Source organism: Elephantulus edwardii, unplaced genomic scaffold, assembly GCF_000299155.1.
Source record: "Elephantulus edwardii isolate Elephantulus edwardi_28Jun2011 unplaced genomic scaffold, EleEdw1.0 scaffold00052, whole genome shotgun sequence".
NCBI lineage: Eukaryota > Metazoa > Chordata > Mammalia > Macroscelidea > Macroscelididae > Elephantulus > Elephantulus edwardii.
In genome coordinates this window covers 11,069,368-11,088,626 of record NW_006399802.1, presented here as the reverse complement: position 1 = coordinate 11,088,626, position 19,259 = coordinate 11,069,368, and the positions used below count along the sequence as shown (strand labels likewise).

Here is a 19,259-nt window from a genome sequence, read left to right as displayed (position 1 = left end):
GAGGGACATCATGCTTGGGAGGGTGGAGGGACAGCGCAGGAGGGGAAGACCCCCTATGAGATGGATCGATTCAGTGACTGGGGTAATCGGGATGGATGTTTCAGAGGCGGTGCGGTTGGCGCAGGATAGAGCAGGGTTTAGGGCTGTTGTGCATAGGGTCGCTATGAGTTGGAAACGGAAAGGACTCCACGGCACATAACAACAACAACAACAACAACATGAGTCGTAGTTAACTTGAGGCCACCTAGTAACAACCACCTGGGGGGTCGTTTGCTCTCTGGCCTCATGCTGTGCTAAGGAAAATTTCATTTGAAACACCGATTAAGGACATGGCCTCCAAAGTTTAGCTGAAGTGGCCTCTAATCTCATCTGCTGCGGACTAGCTCTGTGACTTACTCTTCCTTGAACCTTACCCTTTTTCATATAAATGGAGATAACAGTAGTTCTTCCCTGACAGGGTTCTGAGAAAAATTCATAAAAAAAATTTGTATATAATGTTCTTAGTACATACTGGCTTTTTCCTTATTTAATAATCATCTTTTAAACAAACACTATTTGTTGTGTAAAGGGATACTTTAGAGCCTCAAAATTGGATGACTCTTTATCTTACTTCATTTAATTTTTAAGCTTATTTCTTTTTCCTGAATTCATTTATAATTATCGTTAATTTTTTTAAATTCTTCTCTTTGCCGTCTTTGATAGGTGAGATATTTTGGGTTTTTGTTTTCTAATGATTCATTTGTTGTTGCTGAGAAGAGAGTACAGCAGAACATCCACCAGTGGAGGAGTTGTTAATTGCAGTTCTGGTGACATTGAGGATGTTCTTCAAGGTGGTCAGCCACTTTCACCAATAACAGAAATCAGCTGCCCCCTACATTTCATCTCTAACCTTTCAAGTTGGTGTCAATTTGATCTCATATAGATAGCTCTTCAAAGAGTGCATAGCTCAAGGCAGAGCAATTAAGCTAAATTACTGTTTGGTTTAACATAGGAAGACTTCTTGGTGAGCTCTGGTGGCCTAGTGGCAGGAAACTGCACTGCACTTCCCGATGTGAGCTGTTTAAATCCACCAGATGCTCTGCTGGAGAAGGAGGGACAGTCTCCTTCTGTACCAGTCAGATCCGATTTGATGGTACACACACACACACACACACATTAAAAAAAAAATATGTAGAGAATATATTTGATGTAAAGATTATCTCAAGGCCCTGTTTTTTGGTTGTTCATCCAGTCTTCATGACTCCAGAAAAATCTGGATTAAACTGGATGTATGGGACTGTGACATTTTTGCATTTTATACTTTCTGATAAGAATTCTGCCATAGAATCTTGGATTGAAAATGCTCAGTAATGCTAGTTAGGACTACCACAATTTTCCAGTTTTATGACAAAGGAGGCAGTTGTCCCTGGAGGCAATTAGATATGCATTCTGTTACTCCTTCTCATGTTCCAGGTTTTATTTTGTTGTAAGCTTGGGATGTTTTTTGTGTTCTGCCCTTTTATACTAGTATTATGTAGTGGTGAACATGTTCTGTTTTTCATAAACAATGTTGTAACGACTTTATATTGTCAAGAGGATGTGCTCTAACACAGTAATTTCCGTTTTGCTATGCAATGACATTGTTTCCAGTATTTTGGAGTTACAGTGGCTTAATAAATAACCTCACGCATACAGCTTTTCGATATTTTAAATATCATTCTGTAGCTTGAATTCCCAGAAATATTACTTGGTCAAAAGGGATAAACCTTGTCTTTAGAACACAGACTGTCAAATTGCTTTCTCAAAGGACTCTACAGATTTTTATTTCTATCGTCAATTTCTTATAAACGCCATTTCATTACTCAACAAACATCTTTTAAGCCGATGGCATGAGGCAGGCTTAGTGAGAAGAAAGTGACACGAGGCTAGAAGCTCCTATATAAATAGGGCCCCTGCTGTGCCAAGTGCTGATAAAGGCACCAGGGAGCTGGGGAACTCAGCTGGTAGAAAAGGCCACTGTCACTTCAAGCTTGGCAGTTTCAGTGTGTGCTCCTCTTTGGGGTTATTTACAGGAATATTTAGCAAGTCTAGCCACATCTTTGATCTTGGGGACCTCGTTTGTCTGTGTGCTTTCTTCCAGAGAAGGGCTCATTTGTCTTACTTATTTCCTGGTGTGCTATCTATAGTAAACCATTCTTCAGAATAACAAGGTAACAGTGCTTTCTGTTTTGTTTTTATTTTTTTCCCTCCTGTTTGTCCTGTTGGAGAGGTAATAAATGTTCATTATGGAAAGTTTAAATAACACAGGAAGATGTGAAAAAAATCCCTCATGTTATCATTCTAATACATCCATTGTTATTCTTTTGTTGTATTTCCTTCCAAAAGAACATTTTTTAAAAGTTTAATGTAAACCACGTGAACATCTACAACTAGTTATTTAAAATGCCACAGTAAGTAAAAATGACTAAAAATCAAAACATTCTGAAGTTTCAAGTCAGAGTTGAAAAGTTAAATTCTATAGCTAAAAAAGAATATAAAAAATGATCGCTTAAAGCTGTGTTTAAAGAGACTGTATTGTATCATGAGGTAGCTCTGGTGGCCTAGTGGTAAGAATCTGCACTGCAATCCAAAGGTACGTGGTTCGAATGTGCCAGCTGCTCCTTTGGGGAAGGATGGGCAGTCTCATCCTGTGCGACTAACTTGTCTCTGAAAACCTGTTGGAGGGTCAGCTATGGGTCACTCCCAACTTGATGGTACACAACAACAAACAACAACATTATGTCATGGAAAATGCCCCCAGTATAATGTTAAATGACAGAATTATATATACTGTGCAGTTTAAAGTGCAGTGTATTTATTGTTGTTGTTGGTATGTGCTGTCAAATGATGCTGACTCCTAATGACCCTATAGATGACAGATCTGAACTTTGCCCCGTCTTCTTCATTATCTGTAACATGCTAGTGTCCATTGTTGCAGTCACTGTGTCATTTCATCTCGTTGAGGTTTTCCTTTCTTTCTCTGAAATTTCCTCACATGAAGTCTTTTCCCAAGGACTGGTCCCTCCTGGGCAACATGCCCGAAGTGTGTGAGATGAACAGAGCTTCACCGTCCTTGCCTCTAAGGAGCACTCTAGTTGCACTTCTTTCAGGACGGTCATATTTAGAAAAAAAAAAGACAAAAACATTAATAGAGAATTACTGTTGGCTTAGTTTACTGGCTCATCAATCACAAGGAGGTAGGAGTAAAGGTTCTTTATATTTAAGTTTTTCTGTTCTTAATGTTTTTTCCTAGAGAGGGTGAAGCCAGCCTGCTCCTTGGAGGCAAGGATTCTGAGGCTTTGTCTGAAATATTTTGGTCATGTTGCAAGGAGGGACCAGTCCTTGGAGAGGGACGTCATGTTTGGAATGCTGGAGGGACAGAGAAAGAGAGGAAGACCATCGATGAGATGGATTGATTCAGTGACTGGGGTAATGAGGGTAGGTGTGTCAGAGACAGTAAAGTTGGCACAGGATGGAGCAGGTTGCAGGGCTATTGTACATAGATAGGGTCGCTAGGAGTCACAAGCAACTTGACAGCACATATCACAACAACAATAATGTTTTTTAATTCTCAAAATTTCTACAGTAAGAATATGTGAATTTAAGGATCAAAGACAGAAACGTCTGTAGTTTTGGAAAGGGGAGAATTACATATCAGTCTTGCATTGTGACTGTAAAGCCACAGTGACAATTACTGTTAGCCACAAGACACCATGAAGGCCCTGGGCTTTTTGATGTTCATTCTAATTAGAACTTGGAATCAGGAAATGAAAGACGTGGAAGAGATGAGGGATTTCAGACAGGGTGAATACTTGTCTGAGGACCTCTGGTGGGATTATGAGTGTGAGTACTCGGCTAATAGCACTAGCAGTTCAAATGCACGAGTTGCCTCTCAAGAGAAGGATGGTCAGTTTTCTTTAAGGGGAAAACTGTGTGGCTTGGATACCTGACAGAGGTTTGCCGTGAGTCTGAATCAACTCCATGGCAGTGAGTTTGGTTTTTTAAATTAAATTAATTATCCAAACAGCACTGGTTCCGTTAAATTCAGCAATTCCTTATCCTTTTGCTTATTTAACTCTTGGTAACATGTTGAACAGAGTTTTCTTTACAGAAGTCTCATTGCTTTAACCAGTGAATCAAACTTGCTTATAGATTTCATGGTCTTCTAACCCGTTTGACAAAATTGGAAAGAAATTTACTTTAATCCCAACTTTTTCCAGACTACGGTGCACACATGTCTATACAGAACTGAATATGAATTTTTATTCTTTGGACTTCTTTTCTTTGCCTCAGGGGGCTAGTATTGGGTGTGTTTAGGAGCAGAGGTAGAGTGTGTTTAAAGCACAGCATGTTGTCCTGGACATTCCTTTCAACAAGTAATCATTACCTTTGTGATCTTGTACTAAAACAGAGATGTAAAGATAGGACGGAGCACCTGCTCTTGGTATACTCACAGTGTGGTGTGGAAGTCAGTGATGGAAACAGCCAATTTCAGGAACTTGGGGAAAATTCCACCAGAGGATTATGCACTGGGTACTATGGGAAAGCAGGAGAAAGTCTTCTGAGAGGTTAATACAGTTTTGCCAGATTGAAGCTTGTAAAATGAGTGGCAGTATCATCCCTTGCTTCAGAAGGTAAAGAAATCTGGAATAAAATGTAAAGGGAGAACTACAAACAGTTAGATGTTATTAGAGCGCAAATGGACAGTGGTGAGAGGGGCTGGGGAAGTTGATCAGTTTTTAAATTAACTCTTCTTTATATTCCTCAAGGCTGAATAATTCTAGGTATTGATGCATTTTTTAAAATTAAAAGTGCTCTGTGTTGTTTTCTGCTCAGTGTCAGCTGTTCCTGGAAGTGGTCTGGCCTCTGTTTATCTTCCTGATCCTGATCGCTGTTCGGTTGAGCTATCCACCCTATGAACAACATGAATGTGAGTATTCTGGAGTCCTGCGTGAGACTCCCAATTGAACAGCACAATACAGACTGGTCACAAGCTAGACTTATGTTTTCAGAGGAAGCTAACCTTAAGAAACAAAGAAGGGTTTTTTAAAAAAATTTATACATTTTAGTGAACGTTTACAGAGATTTAGGGTTTCCATTCAATCATTGTTGCACTTTTCTCTCTGCCCACCCTCAGTCCCTCAGTTCACTCTTGAAAAGTAAAACACTTTCATTATTATACAATCCCTCCCCCCAAGTCCACTCCACTGTGCAACTTTCATTCTGGACTCCTGACATGACAAGAATACTCAGTCATGTATGCCTTTTAGATAGTTTTTTCCCCCTCATCTGTTTCAATGCAGTATGCATCATTCATCCCCTCCTTCTCTGTCTTCCCTCAACCCTGATGTCAGTCCTGTTTTACAACAGTGGCCCTATCCAATATTTGTCCTTTTGTGACTAAGATATTTCACTCAGCATAATGTCCTCCAGGGTCACCCATTTTGAATAATATTTCATGAGTTCCTTGTTTTTCAGTGCTGCATAATATTCCATTGTATGAATATACCACAGCTTCTTTGTTGATGGGCCTTTAGGTGGTTTCCAGCTCTTTGCTATTGTGAATAAAGCCACAATAAACATGGGTGTGCGTAAGTTTTAAGACCGAAAGTTTAGGTTTCCAGTTTTTTGATAAAGGTATGAGTGGTAAGGAATGATGATAACAGTAATTATAATAGCAACTGCATTCTCTTTCATGCATTTTAAATCATAAAAATGAAATAACTTTATTGGTAGTATAGTAAGTATTGATTAAAGAATAGCCTTAAAAAATCATGCTTTGACACCACTATCACCCGGTCCTGCCAGTCTTTTTCATATGATATGCCATTCTTACACAGTTGAAGAGCATGGAATATATAGCTTTAAGTACCATTTGTATAGAACTTCATAGCTTGAGTAATATTATTTCATTTGATTATGATCTCTACCCTGTGTTATCATAATTTGCTTTAATTTATTATTTTTTGCTTTCTTTTTTAAAAAGAAAGTCATGTGAGTACCTGTAAATCATACTGATTTTCATTTATTCGTTCATAAGTATTTTGTTTTATAACACTAATTAGAGTTGGTAATGAATTATAGTGTCTAATCAAGCCCTTATTGTATATTGCTGTTCCTCTCACCCAACTTTCTATTAATTTTTGCTCCTTACTCCCTCCTTTCTCATCCTTGTTAAATCTCTAAAAGATTGATTTCTATCTGTGTATAAATGTTTTCCTTAACTTTTTGCATAGTAAGAAGATAATAATGGTCTTATATAGTAATTGTTCTTTGGTGACTGATTTCGTCACTCAGTATATAGTTTGTTCTAGATTCTTCCATGTGGTGTAGTAGTTTATGAATTCTTGATCGTGACTCAAGAAGGCATGACTGCTTGCTCTCAGTTATAGATCTTTAGATATTTACTATATAGTAAATAATAGGGGTGAAATAAAGCCCAGGTCATCTGGCTCCTAAGCAGATACTTTAATTATGTCCTTTATAATGGGCATAGAAACAGTTCAGTGCCAAAGAGCCCACACTCTCGATTAACCTGGATTTAACACATAGGCAGACTTTGACAATTTCTGGGCTTCAGCATTTAGGCAGGTCACTGCTTGTATTATCCGCCACAGCTGTATTATGCTTGGTATTTCCATTCTTCATCTCTAAAATGGGAACAGTACACTTTCTCTTCACTTAATGACTCTCATTATCTGATGTTTCACATTTATGATAGTGCAAAATGGACTAACTATTTTGCACACTAGCAGTGTACAGCGGGCAGTAACAAAATGATGAGGTCTGAGGTGAGAGTGTAACTGTTGAAGTTACGTGTCATCCTGGCTGGGCCATTCTCAGTGTTTGGCAGTCATGCAGTGATGTAGTTATTACCCATTTTGTGATCTGATATTGACGTCCTGCATTTTCGTATAATGTCAGTTGGTCTTTGAGACCTAACCATGCCACTTAATGAGGGATGGATTTACTTGCCTCATACATGTGTTGTCATTGTTTTCAACAACTGTTCTCAGTTGTTCTAATTGAAAGGATCTACATTTACTTGTAGATGAGCTATAAGCTCGTTTCCACTGCTTCAGTCACTTTCCCAGCCACTAATCAGTTTCTCTCAGGTTTCCATCCAGCCCTCATGGACTTGCTGAAATCTTTCTTCCAGAAAAGGGATGGGGGGTGGGTCTTTCAGTCGTGTTCTGGTTCAGAGTTCATTTCTTTGACCACACATGTAGTTATTCTTGCCTTTGGGTTGATTTGTGACTAGTGACCCAGTGTGCAGAGCTCCCCTGTAGAGCTCCCTAGGCTGTGAATTCTACGGGAGCAGGTTACTTGGGTAGTTTCTCCCAGAAGCATTTGGTGGGTTTGAACTACTGACCTTTTGAACTTTAAGTTAGCAGCCGAGCTCTTAACCATCCTGCCACCAGGGCTTCTTTGTCCTTAACTGAGCACTAACGCAGTGATAAATGCTCAGCTTCTAACCAGAACAGCTGGTGCTATGACCCCAGCAGCCACTCACAGGGAGCATAGAACTGGTGATGTGCTCCTGTGAAGGTGACCTAGGAATCCCTCTGGCCTATAGGCTAACTTTCTGTTGGCCCTTAATGACACATGGCGGCAATAATGTAACTGCTGATTTACTGACATACATCAGACATTTCAGGCTTTTTCTTTGTTGCTTTGGTTTAATCACAAAATTCATAAAAAATATTCCTTCAGCTATGGCTTCTTTGTTATACCAAAAAAGAAAAGAGTATGAAATTAATGAATGTGTCTTATTAATCTATGGGCATGCGAGGCAATTCTCTCACATCTTTTGGAATAGCAAGGAGTTTCGTTGATTGATGAGTAAAGGTAAAATTTATTTCTTTTACACATTACCCTGAGGTCCCCCCACTCCAGAAAGTACTCAGGACATCAGATGCAGTTCTGCTAGGCAATTCTCTGAGAAATTATAGCAAGCAGGCAAGACGGTGTGGTGTAAAATAGTGTTGTCCTGTCGAATAAATTGACGGTTGTTTGAATACTGGCTCTAACTTTGTGACTTTGGAGAAATAATTGAGCCCAAATACCTGACTCCAGATGATACAGTCTCCAAAATATTGTGAAATTTTTGTACCTGTAGAAGACAGATGAGACTTTTTCTGTTCACCAGTGTTCTTGTGAGGAGCCCCAGTGGCATGGGAGGTTAAGCATTTGGATGCTAATTCAAAGATCAGTGGTTCAAACCCAGCTGTTTCCTTAGGATAAAGATTAGGCACTGTGCTTCTGTAAAAATTGACAAACTTGGAAAACTTGTGAGATTGTTCTCTGTCCTAAGGTATCAACGTGTGTCAGAATCACCTTGACAGTCATGGTGTTTCATTCCGGTGTCCATTTTTGCAACCTTATTTGCTTATTTTCACTGTCAGCTTGGGAATAGGCTGAAAGAACAGGGTTGAGAAAGTTGAGAGCTAAGGTGGGGGGGGGGGGGGGGGGGCGTGAGCAGGGTCTTGTCCTTGAGAATAAAGGGCTAGGGTGTAATTTTTCTTCATAAAGGTTTTTTAGTTCTTCCAGGTCCACCAAAGTCCTGGTGATTTGCTTTGGCTGTAGGAGCCCGTTACTCTGTTTCATTCCCGTCCTGTGTATGTGCAGTGCCAAGCCCTTCTTCTACTTGTATTTGATGGGGAAGGTTCTTTGTTTCAGCCACCACAGTACAGACTTCGTTACCTTTACTTTCTATTGCCCTGTGCTGCCTTTCACCAACACAGCTTTTAATGTCATGTCCTGGAGTTTATGAGGAAGAATCCCTTAGTCTTTTAATGTCATCTCCTGGAGTTTAAGGGGTTTAAGAAGAACCCCTTAGTCTTCTGTGTATGGGGTTGGATTACATAAATTTTCTCTGAATGAGAAGCAGCTGATTTAGGCAAAGGGCCTTGTTTGGTTTTCCTTGAACTATTAACTGGGAGATAAAGAGATTACCTAAGTAAATGTTCAATAGGCCAGAGTCCCTGCAGAGGGTGGCCACAGTGAATCAGATTTTGTGACTTTATGCTTTGGATGTTGCCTCTGCCTAGAGTATGGATAGAAGGAAAAAAGGCAGATAGGAAGGGAAGGGGAGGGGTGGTCAACTAGTGTCAGATGAGGTCTTGGCGTCCTGTCAGATACTTGACCTGCATGATTTAATGAATTCTTTTCATTAATGCTCCATGATTGGAATCACGAACCCTCCACTCTATAGATGATGTCCAAGTGGTTGAGAAACCTTGTCTGTGGTCAGAGAGGCCTGCTATGGGGTGCCAGTGTCTAAACCAGGGTCAGATGAGTCCAGAGATCTCTGGGCTGTAAGGAACGTGTGACACTGTATGTGTGGAGTCCACAGAGACAAAAGCCTCTAACCAAGTCCAAGAATCATGTAACACAATTGAAGTAATGCTTCTCCCTGTGTTTCTCTTTTCCTGATTTCAACAGGTCACTTTCCAAACAAAGCCATGCCCTCTGCGGGAACACTGCCTTGGGTTCAGGGGATTATCTGTAATGCCAACAACCCCTGTTTCCGCTATCCGACTCCTGGTGAGGCTCCCGGAGTTGTTGGCAACTTTAATAAATCCATGTAAGTAACAGATCAGGTTTCCTTTTCCAAACTTGCCACTTAATGTTTTTCCTTCACTTTGTGTCCTCTGGGGAAATTTGAATGGTTGGATTTGAGAGAAGTGGGTTTTATAAGTATTTCTGTGACAAAGTCTACACAAGGAGGAAAGAATTAAAACCAGGCCTTAAAGCTGTGGAAACGCCTCTGTTACTTCTCAGGTGGAGCGATCATGTGGTTATGACTGGGTGGTAAGTGGGGAGAGAAGGCACAGCACCTCAACTCTGTTCATTCATTTGTCTGCTCCTTCAGCAAATTATGTCTCTGAAAGAGCTGGCTGTAGGACCTGGGACTGTAAAACCAGGTGGAGAATCCCTGCCCTCAAGGAACTTGCCAGCCAGGGCTTTGAGAGTTCTGCCCTCTCCACTCTCAGATCCTGTGTGCTGACTTTTGTCACTGTCCCTATTCTACCGCTGTGTCACTCTGCTGACGGTAGAGCTCCCTGGATTGCCTGCTCCTTGACGACCAAATTGCTGCTTCCTTAGCTTTTGCGTTCTTGACTGTGGGCTTCAACTATCGACATTAAACGTTATGTTTGCCAAGTGTGACTTGGAAGAGTGGAAGGCACCGGACTGTGGCATGAGTTAGAATGAAGACAGCTCTGAGGTAGCTGCAGCGGGGACAGACAGGATCCTATGCTTTGTACTCTTCGTGGGCTCCGCTATCTATACGAAAACATAAAGAAAATTATCTTTTACAACTGTGCTTCTAGAAAGATTACAATCATCCATCATAATAATAGTATTAATTCATTATTATATATTTATTTGTTATTGTTATATTCCTTTTGTAAGAAATGAGCACATTTCTTTTGGTCCCTACTGGTATCCTAGGTCCTTGGCACTGGGCCTACTGGCTGAGTCAGCGCTGGGGGAGAGATCTCCGGTGGTATAATCCATAGGGTGTGAGCCCAACAGGGGCACATCTCTGCTGGTTCAAATCCTCCAGCAGTTCCTCAGGAGGCGGATGAGCACTCTCTTCCCATGTAAACAGACTCCAAAGTCCCATGAGTCATGAGTTGATTCCACAGCAGTGAGTTTGAGCTTTGAGTTCGACAGAAGGAGATATATAGAGACAGACAGACAGACGTGGGGAAGTATGCTTAGATCTGGTTATGTGGGCATGTGGGGGCAGGCATTCAGGGCAAGGAGGCCTGGGAGTATAAAGAATTGGTGAACCTGACCTGTGGGGAGAAGTGGGAGTGGTTCAGGGCTGGCCCTTGGGGATCCTTAGAGCCAGGCAGGGGCAGTGGTTGGTACCTGTCGCCCTGTTGGAAAAGGCAGCTGGCCTAACTGAGTTATTTGTTTTCCTGCAGAGTGTCCCGCCTGTTCTCAGATGCTCAGAGACTACTTCTGTATAGTCAGAAGGACACCAGCATGAAGAACATTCACAAAGTTATGAGCACATTACAGCAGATTGAGAATTCCCGCTCACGTAAGCAGAAGCCTTCTTATGTCCTCTTGCAATTGGAAGTTGATCTACACCCGGGGGGGGGGAGGGGAGTGACCTGACATTGTTCCTGTGGCCTCTTCACTAAGTGTATCCCCTAGCTGGGCTCTGTGACCTTTCTGCAGGAATCATTTGAGAAGAAACTGGGGAAGCTGGTTTCTACAGACACTGCCTCTGTCTCTGTCGCGCTCTCTCTCTCTCTGTTGGAGCTGACTGTGATGAACCATGGGGGAAATTTATAGACAGTGGGTACTTATGTATATATAAGAGCAATTCAAGTAGCAATTTGGTAAGAATAAGTGAAGGTTAAAAAAAGGAAAGTGCAACTTATCTTCCCTTGTCACTTGATTTAACCTGATGAGTGTTTGAACGCTGCTCATTTAAAAGTGAAGCCGTCTCTATTGATGTGCTGAGTACCCAGAAGTTAGGGCATGCCAGGAGGAAGTGTCAAAGGAGCAGGCGGTTTGCTGAGTGAGGCCCCGACTGCAGAGTCATGGAACTGGCAGTCCAGGCAGCAGGGGGTGGTGGGAGAGCCTGCGGGGTAGAGGCAGTCACAGTGTGCATGGCCTTGAGACTTGGTAAGCAGTAAGTCCGTGACAAGTGAGTCTGCCTTTTACAGGCAGTGTGCGCCAGCAGTTCTAGACACTATCAGTGAGAAATTACCCATCCCCATCTGGGCTCCCTGCTGCAGTGTCTCCAGCAAAGCACCTTTTCACTTGGTTTGATTTTCTTTTGGAACACTGTGGGCTCAGCCCTCCTGTCCTGTTGCTGTCAGAGTTTGAAGGATCCTTGGGGTTGGTCTGGCCGGAGCTCTGTCCTCATCATAACCTTCCCCTACTACCTACCCAGTTCCCCAAAGTGGTAGTAACCTTGTCAGAAGCAGCTCATTTTGAGAAGAAATCCCCTGAAACCAAACTACTGCCATTGACTAAATTAATATTCATGATAGCTCTCCATTGGGTTCCTAGACTTCACATTTATATTTCTGTCCCAGTATTTCTTCCACAGAGTAGCTGGTAGATTTGAACTTCTGACGCTTGCATAACAACCCAGCACATAACATACTGGGATTGCTTTGACGATAGATAGCTCTAATTGTCAGAAAATAGTTATTGCTCTCCTATCTCTTCTAGAGAATGAATCTATTTCCCTGAAAAGATTTGAAAGACAGCTTTATTGGTTTTGCCTTATTTCTGTCTCCCCTCTATTTTGCTTATGGAACTTTCCCTTCCAGTTTCTGCCTTTCTCTGCCTGGCTTTCAGCGTGTCTGTGTCCTTCTTGAAGTTGACCAGAGATTACAGCAGTACAGTAGTGTAGATCAAAACGACCTTTTCCTTCCTGGCCTGGGCAGCGTGTTTCTGTTTGTGCGGTCAGAGGTTGTAGTAGGACTTTTGCCATTCACATGATGCTCTTGACTCATATTCCATGTGTAGCCAACCAAAAATGGCAGTCTTTTTTTTTTAAGTACATTAATCTTTTTTATTATTTAATTTTTCAGACGTATATGATCGTAATGTAAATTAGAAATAAAAACAAGTGTAGGGAAAATAGAATTAATTTAAGGAGGTCAATCACTCTATAGTAACTGCATTACAAGCATGGTGTAACTTTTTTTTTCATGTTTGAAAGATTTCATAAAAAGCCAATACACTTTGCAAACTCCTTCAAATCACAAGAAAAGAGTTTACAAACAATAATTAAGACAGTGAAACTGTAAAGAAGTGCTTTTATAATAAAGTGCCCTGTGGTAGGAATCTGGAAATCAGAGTTTGTGTTACAGAGTGATTGCTTGTGTATAAATAGTACAGCAACAAAACAAAAAAGAACTTAGCCTCATCAAGTTGATTCTGCTTTGTGGCACTGACCCTACGTGCTGCATAAAAAAAATAGTGCAGTCTTTTAAACACACCACACTGCAAGGTCCTCGCTCTCAGCCTCTTCATGGTACAGTTGGATTTTTGAACCTAAAGGGAAAATCCTGATCTCTTTTCTGCTGAACATTTTTAGATACCGTATGTTACTATGTCCTACCAAAATGGGTTCAATAATGTATACTGCACTGAAACAGAGGAGGGAGAAAACTGTTTAAAAGAGATATATAACTAGGTATTTCTGTCATCACAGGAGACTAGAGCGAGGGCTACATGGTGGAGGGGACCTGGGGGAGGGTTTGTAAAACAATGAAAGAATCTTTTCTTCTACTTTTCCATAATTTTTGGACTCATGTACTTATAACTTGTTAGTCAAATTTGTGTCTTCTAGGTTGCAACACCCCCATGATACATCTTCAAGGATATGAACATGTACGGCCAAGCACAATCAATAAGAGTGCATCTAAATTCCAAAATCAATCTCCATAATAGTCTATGTGTTTCCTACTGCCAAAGGGGCCCTTTAGAGTAGTGAGAGAAGATCTTCACCCTGAAACCCACAGCGTCCCTTTTCAGCAGGAAGTAGCTAAGAGAATACGCCATCCCCTTTTCCTTATGACTCAGGTGAAGTCTCTCTCAGGGAGGAGTGATAGGGAATGGCAAAGGACACACTGACAAAGGAGATTAATCAGAACTGGCTTTGACAAGCACTGTGGCATTTGGACAAGAACAAACTGGGAGGAGGGTAGAGAGAATAGTGTAACAATGAATGAATGGAAACCCAAAATATCTGTAAATGTTTATGAAAATTAATAAAATATAATTATAGAAAAAAAAACCAAAAAAACCCCCATTTTAGTTTTAGGCTCTGATTTGCCAGGCATTTTACTTGATTCTTTCCCTGGTTTCTTGGCATCAGAGCTTTTGATAAGTACCTCTGTTCTTACTTGAGTCACTGGACCAAGGCTGGAAGTTTGGAAATAAGGGAAAGAGCTTGAGGCTTAATATTGATATAAGTTTTGGGGGGGAAAAAGGCTTTGGCTCTGTTCTTCATTAGGTATGTGTAGCTTTGGACTCTTTCTGACTCTGAGTTTCTCTGAAAAATGAAAATTACTTAATCACAGGACACTAAATCAGGTGGAATCTGTGGACACTATGATAGAGTGGTTATAGCACATCGTTGACACACAATAAATCTGAATTGGTTTACTTTCTGTGTCCCTGGCTGACTGTTTGGCATTTGCTGATTTGCTCAACCCTTCTGGGACTCAAGTTTCCTTGCCTTTACATCAGGACCCTGGCAAAACACCCTGAAAATCTCATCTCAGACACTTACTTGCTGGCATCTGGATGAGAAGTCATCTGTGGGTGATAAGATGAGTCTTATTGACTATCCTCCAGACCAAGCCTCTTGAAGTGGCCCCTTGATTCTACTCCCAGTAGCAAGAACTTGAGGTGGCCCCTTGATTCTACTCCAAGTAGCATGAATAGAGTTTTTGGCTGTTTTAACAAGGCACTGAAAACCAGTGCCTTAAAACAACCAAAAATTATTGTCTCACAAATCTGGAGTCTAGAGATGAGAAGTCAAGTTGTTACAGAGAAGCCAACAGGTCTTTAACTTTGGCGGTTTTTGGAAATCTTCCTGGAGTGGTTCATTTTCACATCCCCTGAAAGAAGTTCCCCAGTTGTCTCATTGCCCCAGAACCAAAATTTTCCAGGCTCTTGTCTACCTGCCTCCCCTGCACCTGCTCCTTCAGCCTCATTGTTGCACGTATTACACCGAGGACAAGGGAGCTCTGGTGGCCTAATGATAAAGAGCTGTGCTGCTGTCCTGAGACATGGGGTTTTAACCCATTAGCTGCTCCATGGGAGAAAAATGGCCAGTCTCCTCTGTGCAGTTTACAGCCTCTGAGAGCTCCCTGGAGGGTCAGCTGTGACTTGGTGCCACCTTGACAGCACATAACAACAACAGTACTGAGGAGAATTCTTGGGCTTTTGTGGGGCTTGTGAAATTTCTCTTCTTTTATCAGCTATTGCACAGCCCAAGTGCTGTGGACAAGGCTGTGGGGTTTGTGCGGGAATTGGAAGCCAGACATCATGTGTGCCTGACTCAGCAACTTCTGTCTTCAAACAAGGTTACTGCTCCAGGGATTTTGCTTTGTCCCAGGTGACAACTAGGCCGTCATCTTTTGACTATAACTCCGTGAGACCACAGAGATCATTTTCAAGACCTGTAGGACAGGGCCAGGCTTTGGTAGGTGAGACAGCTGAGGGTTGCTAGGGACAGGTTTGTGGGGATACCCTATGCCCTGTAGTTTGTGTGACTGGTACTCCCCATGTAAGCCACACTCCCTGGATTTGGTAACACATAACCTACATGGCTGTTTGCTGTGACCTATCTCCCATCCAAGTATTAATAAGGAGGGTGGACCCTACCTAACTTTCTACCTAACTCCTCCGATTGGCCATCAACTGCATTCATGGTGATGTGGGTGTGGACTAGAATACCTCTGGCTACCACAGTGAGGGCTAACGTTGCAGCTGGACTCCCATGCGCCCCCAATTCAAGGCCAGTTACAGGTTGCTTTTGAAATATCTTCTCCCCAGGATGCAGAGTCCTCTAAAGCATGTTAGAACTTAGCCAGGAAAGAACAATGAACTCTAGGCATTTTGACACTGGGCTAGAGATGTCCTTTTGAGGATCTGTTGTGCCATTGAAGTTAAGGGCTGGAAAGGAGAAGAGTGGAGGAAAGAACTGGATATCTCTTGATAGCTGGCTTAAGTCTCAATGCTTTTGGCCAGATTTCTATGTTGAGTCAATAGCATGGCTACCCTTCTCCATAGCCCAAATCTGGTTTATCAGACGGATCTTTCTGATGTGGCTCCAACCAAGACTTGAAACAATTCCTGAGCATTATACTGGATTACACTTAGGGGGAAAAGTCATAACTTTCTGACTGTAGATTTATTGGTCACACTGAGAAGTCCTTATGTGGGTCTTTGTTCTGCTTTGATCTTTGAAAGGCAAAATGATATGAGCCCCAGAGGGCAGGGTAGGATCTGGGGACATGACAAAGTAAATTGGTGGCCATGGCAGGCAATTGGAGGAAGGTGATGTAAAATGAATACCTTGTTTAGATCCACTGGATGGTATAATTCAGTGTCTAAGGTGGTGGAATGAGTGTGTTTGAGATGGCGAGGTTGGCACAGGATAGAGTGGAGGACACATTACAATGACAGGAGAACAGATGAGGCAGCCAGACTGGGTTCAAGTCATGGCTCTGCTTTGTGTTCTTGCATAGCCCCGCAACATCTTTGTGTCTCAGTTCCCTAATCTGTTAAAATAGGAATACTATTAGCACTTCAGGGATGCTGTGGGGAATAAACACGTAAGGGCAAAAGCACTAGTAAAGCAGACACAGATTCTCCTGTAATGTATAGAGTTTTCTTTCATTCTTCTTAAATTCATGAAGAAACTAAAGTCAGAGTGGTGAAGTACCTTGAGAAAACACAAGTAGTAAAGGCAAGACAAGGCTTAGAACCCAGCCTTTCAAACTCTGCTACCTCTTTATTGTGTTTTTACTGAACATTAAGACACAATTTCTGCACAAGGTGTTCAGTAACCTCGGTTACTTTCTCTACAGTGCATAAGCATTACCATTAATTCCCATTCTGGTTGTTACATTCATTATTGCGTCGTAAATAGGGAGGCCCTGGGGAAGCAGAAACTTCCTCAGAGTCACAGGACTCTGGACATGGATGGGCTGGGAGCAGAAAGAAGGCAGGAGGGCTTCTGAGAGAAAGGCCAGACTTACCTCACTTCCTGACTCGTTGGGTCAGAGGCACGGGTGACACTTTTCCCAGGGCCTATGTAGAAAGGATCTCCTGTGACTCACTGCCTCCTCTCTCCCTCATACCATGTGGGCTGTGACTGAAGTTGAGGGTGGCAGTTCAAACGTTTGCTTTCTGTTCTTGTTGGATGCTGGTGTGTCATCTTGTGAGAGATGTGATGACGGCTGCTTCAGCATTATGTAGTTAAACTGGACATTCCTTGAAATCTTTGCATGATTGTGGTTCAAAGATGGCTCTGTATGCACTTGTCAAAAGTTCTAATTTGGGATCTTTGAGTGTCTTGTTTTCAGACTTTTCTACTTAATGTGAGACTGTTTCCCAGACCTGTCAGAGCCAGGCTGCCTGCACCCCAGAGCCCAGGCTGCTAGTTCCCACCCAGGGTGGTGGCCCGGCCCTGCCTGGGCAGTAATCAGGGGGATGTAATGCTGGACTGCTTTGTTGAAATGATGCTTGAACCAAGTCAAATCAAAGGTCAGCTTTACCCAGACGGGAATAGAAAAGAATGACACTCAATTACAGGACGTCATGTGCTCCATAAGATCAGAATGCCTTTAAACATTTTCAAATTGTGAACATCCAAGGAGAACTTTTTTATTCTCTCCTGCTTCTTCAATACAAGACTTCTTTACCCCATGGGTGGCAAAGAGTAGTTTGAGATTTGATTTTGTTTCTCAGTGAAACCTTCCTAATTCTGGCCATTCTGTCACTAGAAAAGCTTTGGTGGTTATGGTGTGTTATGAGTTGCTCTGCTAGTTGAAAGGTCATCAGTTCAAATCCCCTAGCATTTCTATGGGAGAAATATGAGCATTGTCCTCCTAGAAGGATATACAGTCTCAGAAATCTAATGGAGAGATTGACTCAAAGTCAGTGGGTTTAGTTTTCAGTTGATCACTATTTAATTCTGACAGGACAATTTTAGAGTGGTGCTTTATCCAAAAGTCCAGGTGTCCCAGGTGATATATCTGTTTTACATTTTAATTTTGCAAAAGATTCCAACCTTACAATGACTCTGGAAGGTTGGTATCATTATGTCCATTGCATTGACAAGTAAGTTGAGTTGTTCATAGCCCACGGAACAGATGACATCCACCTGCTTCCGCCCCTTGCTGCTTCCCTCCTGACAGTGGGTCAGGAGGGAACCTGTTGAACTGTTTGAATTGGAAGAAATGGGTTTGTGCCACAAATTACTGTTTTGATAGGATTTTCTTTGAGTATGTGCCACAAATTACTGTTTTTTACAGGGTATTCTGGAGGTGTGAGTTTGCTAAGCATTTGTCTCTTTGGGCTGGTTTATTGGGAGATGAGTTTTGAAAGGGTATTTCTGGCTTCTTATGCATTATTTAAAGAGCTCTGATGGCATCATATGTAGTATGTTGAGCTGCTGATCAGAAGGTTGTGGTCGGCAATTTGAATCCTCTAGATTGAACGTTGGCTTTAGAAACCTGGTAGAGGGTAGCCATGAGTTAGAACTGACTTGCCAGCAGTGGGTTTGTTTTGTTTTTTCTTCTGGTTTACAGTTTGGAAGTTGCTTTTCTTCCCAAGATTCCATGTTGGTGTGAATTCACACAGCTTAGGACACCTGCATTTTCGGGTACCCTGCTGTGGGATCTAGATGGACATTTGTGTCACATATTTTACTCCTAGAATCCAGAGCGGTTGCGCATATTCCTACCCCAGCGTAGAGAGGGATATATATAAATTTTCTACATAATACATATAAAAATCCATATTATTTTTTTTTTTTTAGAAATGCAGCCTTGATTTGGCATGCCTTCCTTAAATGAGAACACATAGTATCCACCAAAAATTCAAAGTGGAGAAATACTTGAGCCATGAGAGTGTTTGGGCTATCGTCTTCCTTTTGGTCTCAGGAGAAGATTCTAGTGTCTCTGGTGCCTGTTGCTACGGGCTGTGGGGACATCACCCTAAACATCCTGCTGTTCCTTGGGGATCCTTCACATAGTTGTCATCTCTGACTTTTCTGCATTTTCTTTGGCCTTGTTTAATTTTCAACTTGTGTTTCTCTTGCAGTAAGTGGAGTCAACTAAGTGTCCTAGAGCTCTCTTCCCTCCTCTCTTGTGTCGCAGGTCTCCATTTACAGAAAGCCCGAGTGGCTTTTATAAGACCACGCAGCTGGTAAATGCTGAGACTGGGCTTTGAACCAGATCCTTAAACTTGAGCTCTTTGGGGTGTGTGTCCATTCCCCTCAGCAGTCCCTTGTTTGGAGAGAAGGACATTTCTCTTGGATTGAGAAGCCCAGATTCAGATGAAGGGCAGAGAGTGTACCCCAGCTCACAGGTGACCTACTCTTAGAAGCCTGGAGGAGCCACTTTACCTTGCCTGACCCCTTCTCTGACAGCAGTGCTCCTTAAATAAAAACACATTCTGGCAGTAAGGAAAGCAAAATAATTCCTAACAGAAAATACCGAAGTGTATTCACAAGGCCT

The 19,259-nt window shown here is 42.0% G+C and overlaps 1 protein-coding gene across 2 annotated transcripts in view; it reads left to right on the top strand.

Moving 5' to 3' along the window:
* Positions 1-19,259, top strand: part of ABCA1 (ATP-binding cassette, sub-family A (ABC1), member 1) — a 166,645-nt gene that overhangs the window by 50,070 nt on the left and 97,316 nt on the right. For both annotated transcript variants that reach the window (XM_006886906.1, XM_006886907.1), the window contains 3 exons: positions 4,855-4,948; positions 9,463-9,604; positions 10,956-11,074. In XM_006886906.1, the coding sequence (XP_006886968.1) occupies positions 4,855-4,948; positions 9,463-9,604; positions 10,956-11,074 (355 nt within the window). The remainder of the gene's footprint in view (positions 1-4,854; positions 4,949-9,462; positions 9,605-10,955; positions 11,075-19,259) is intronic.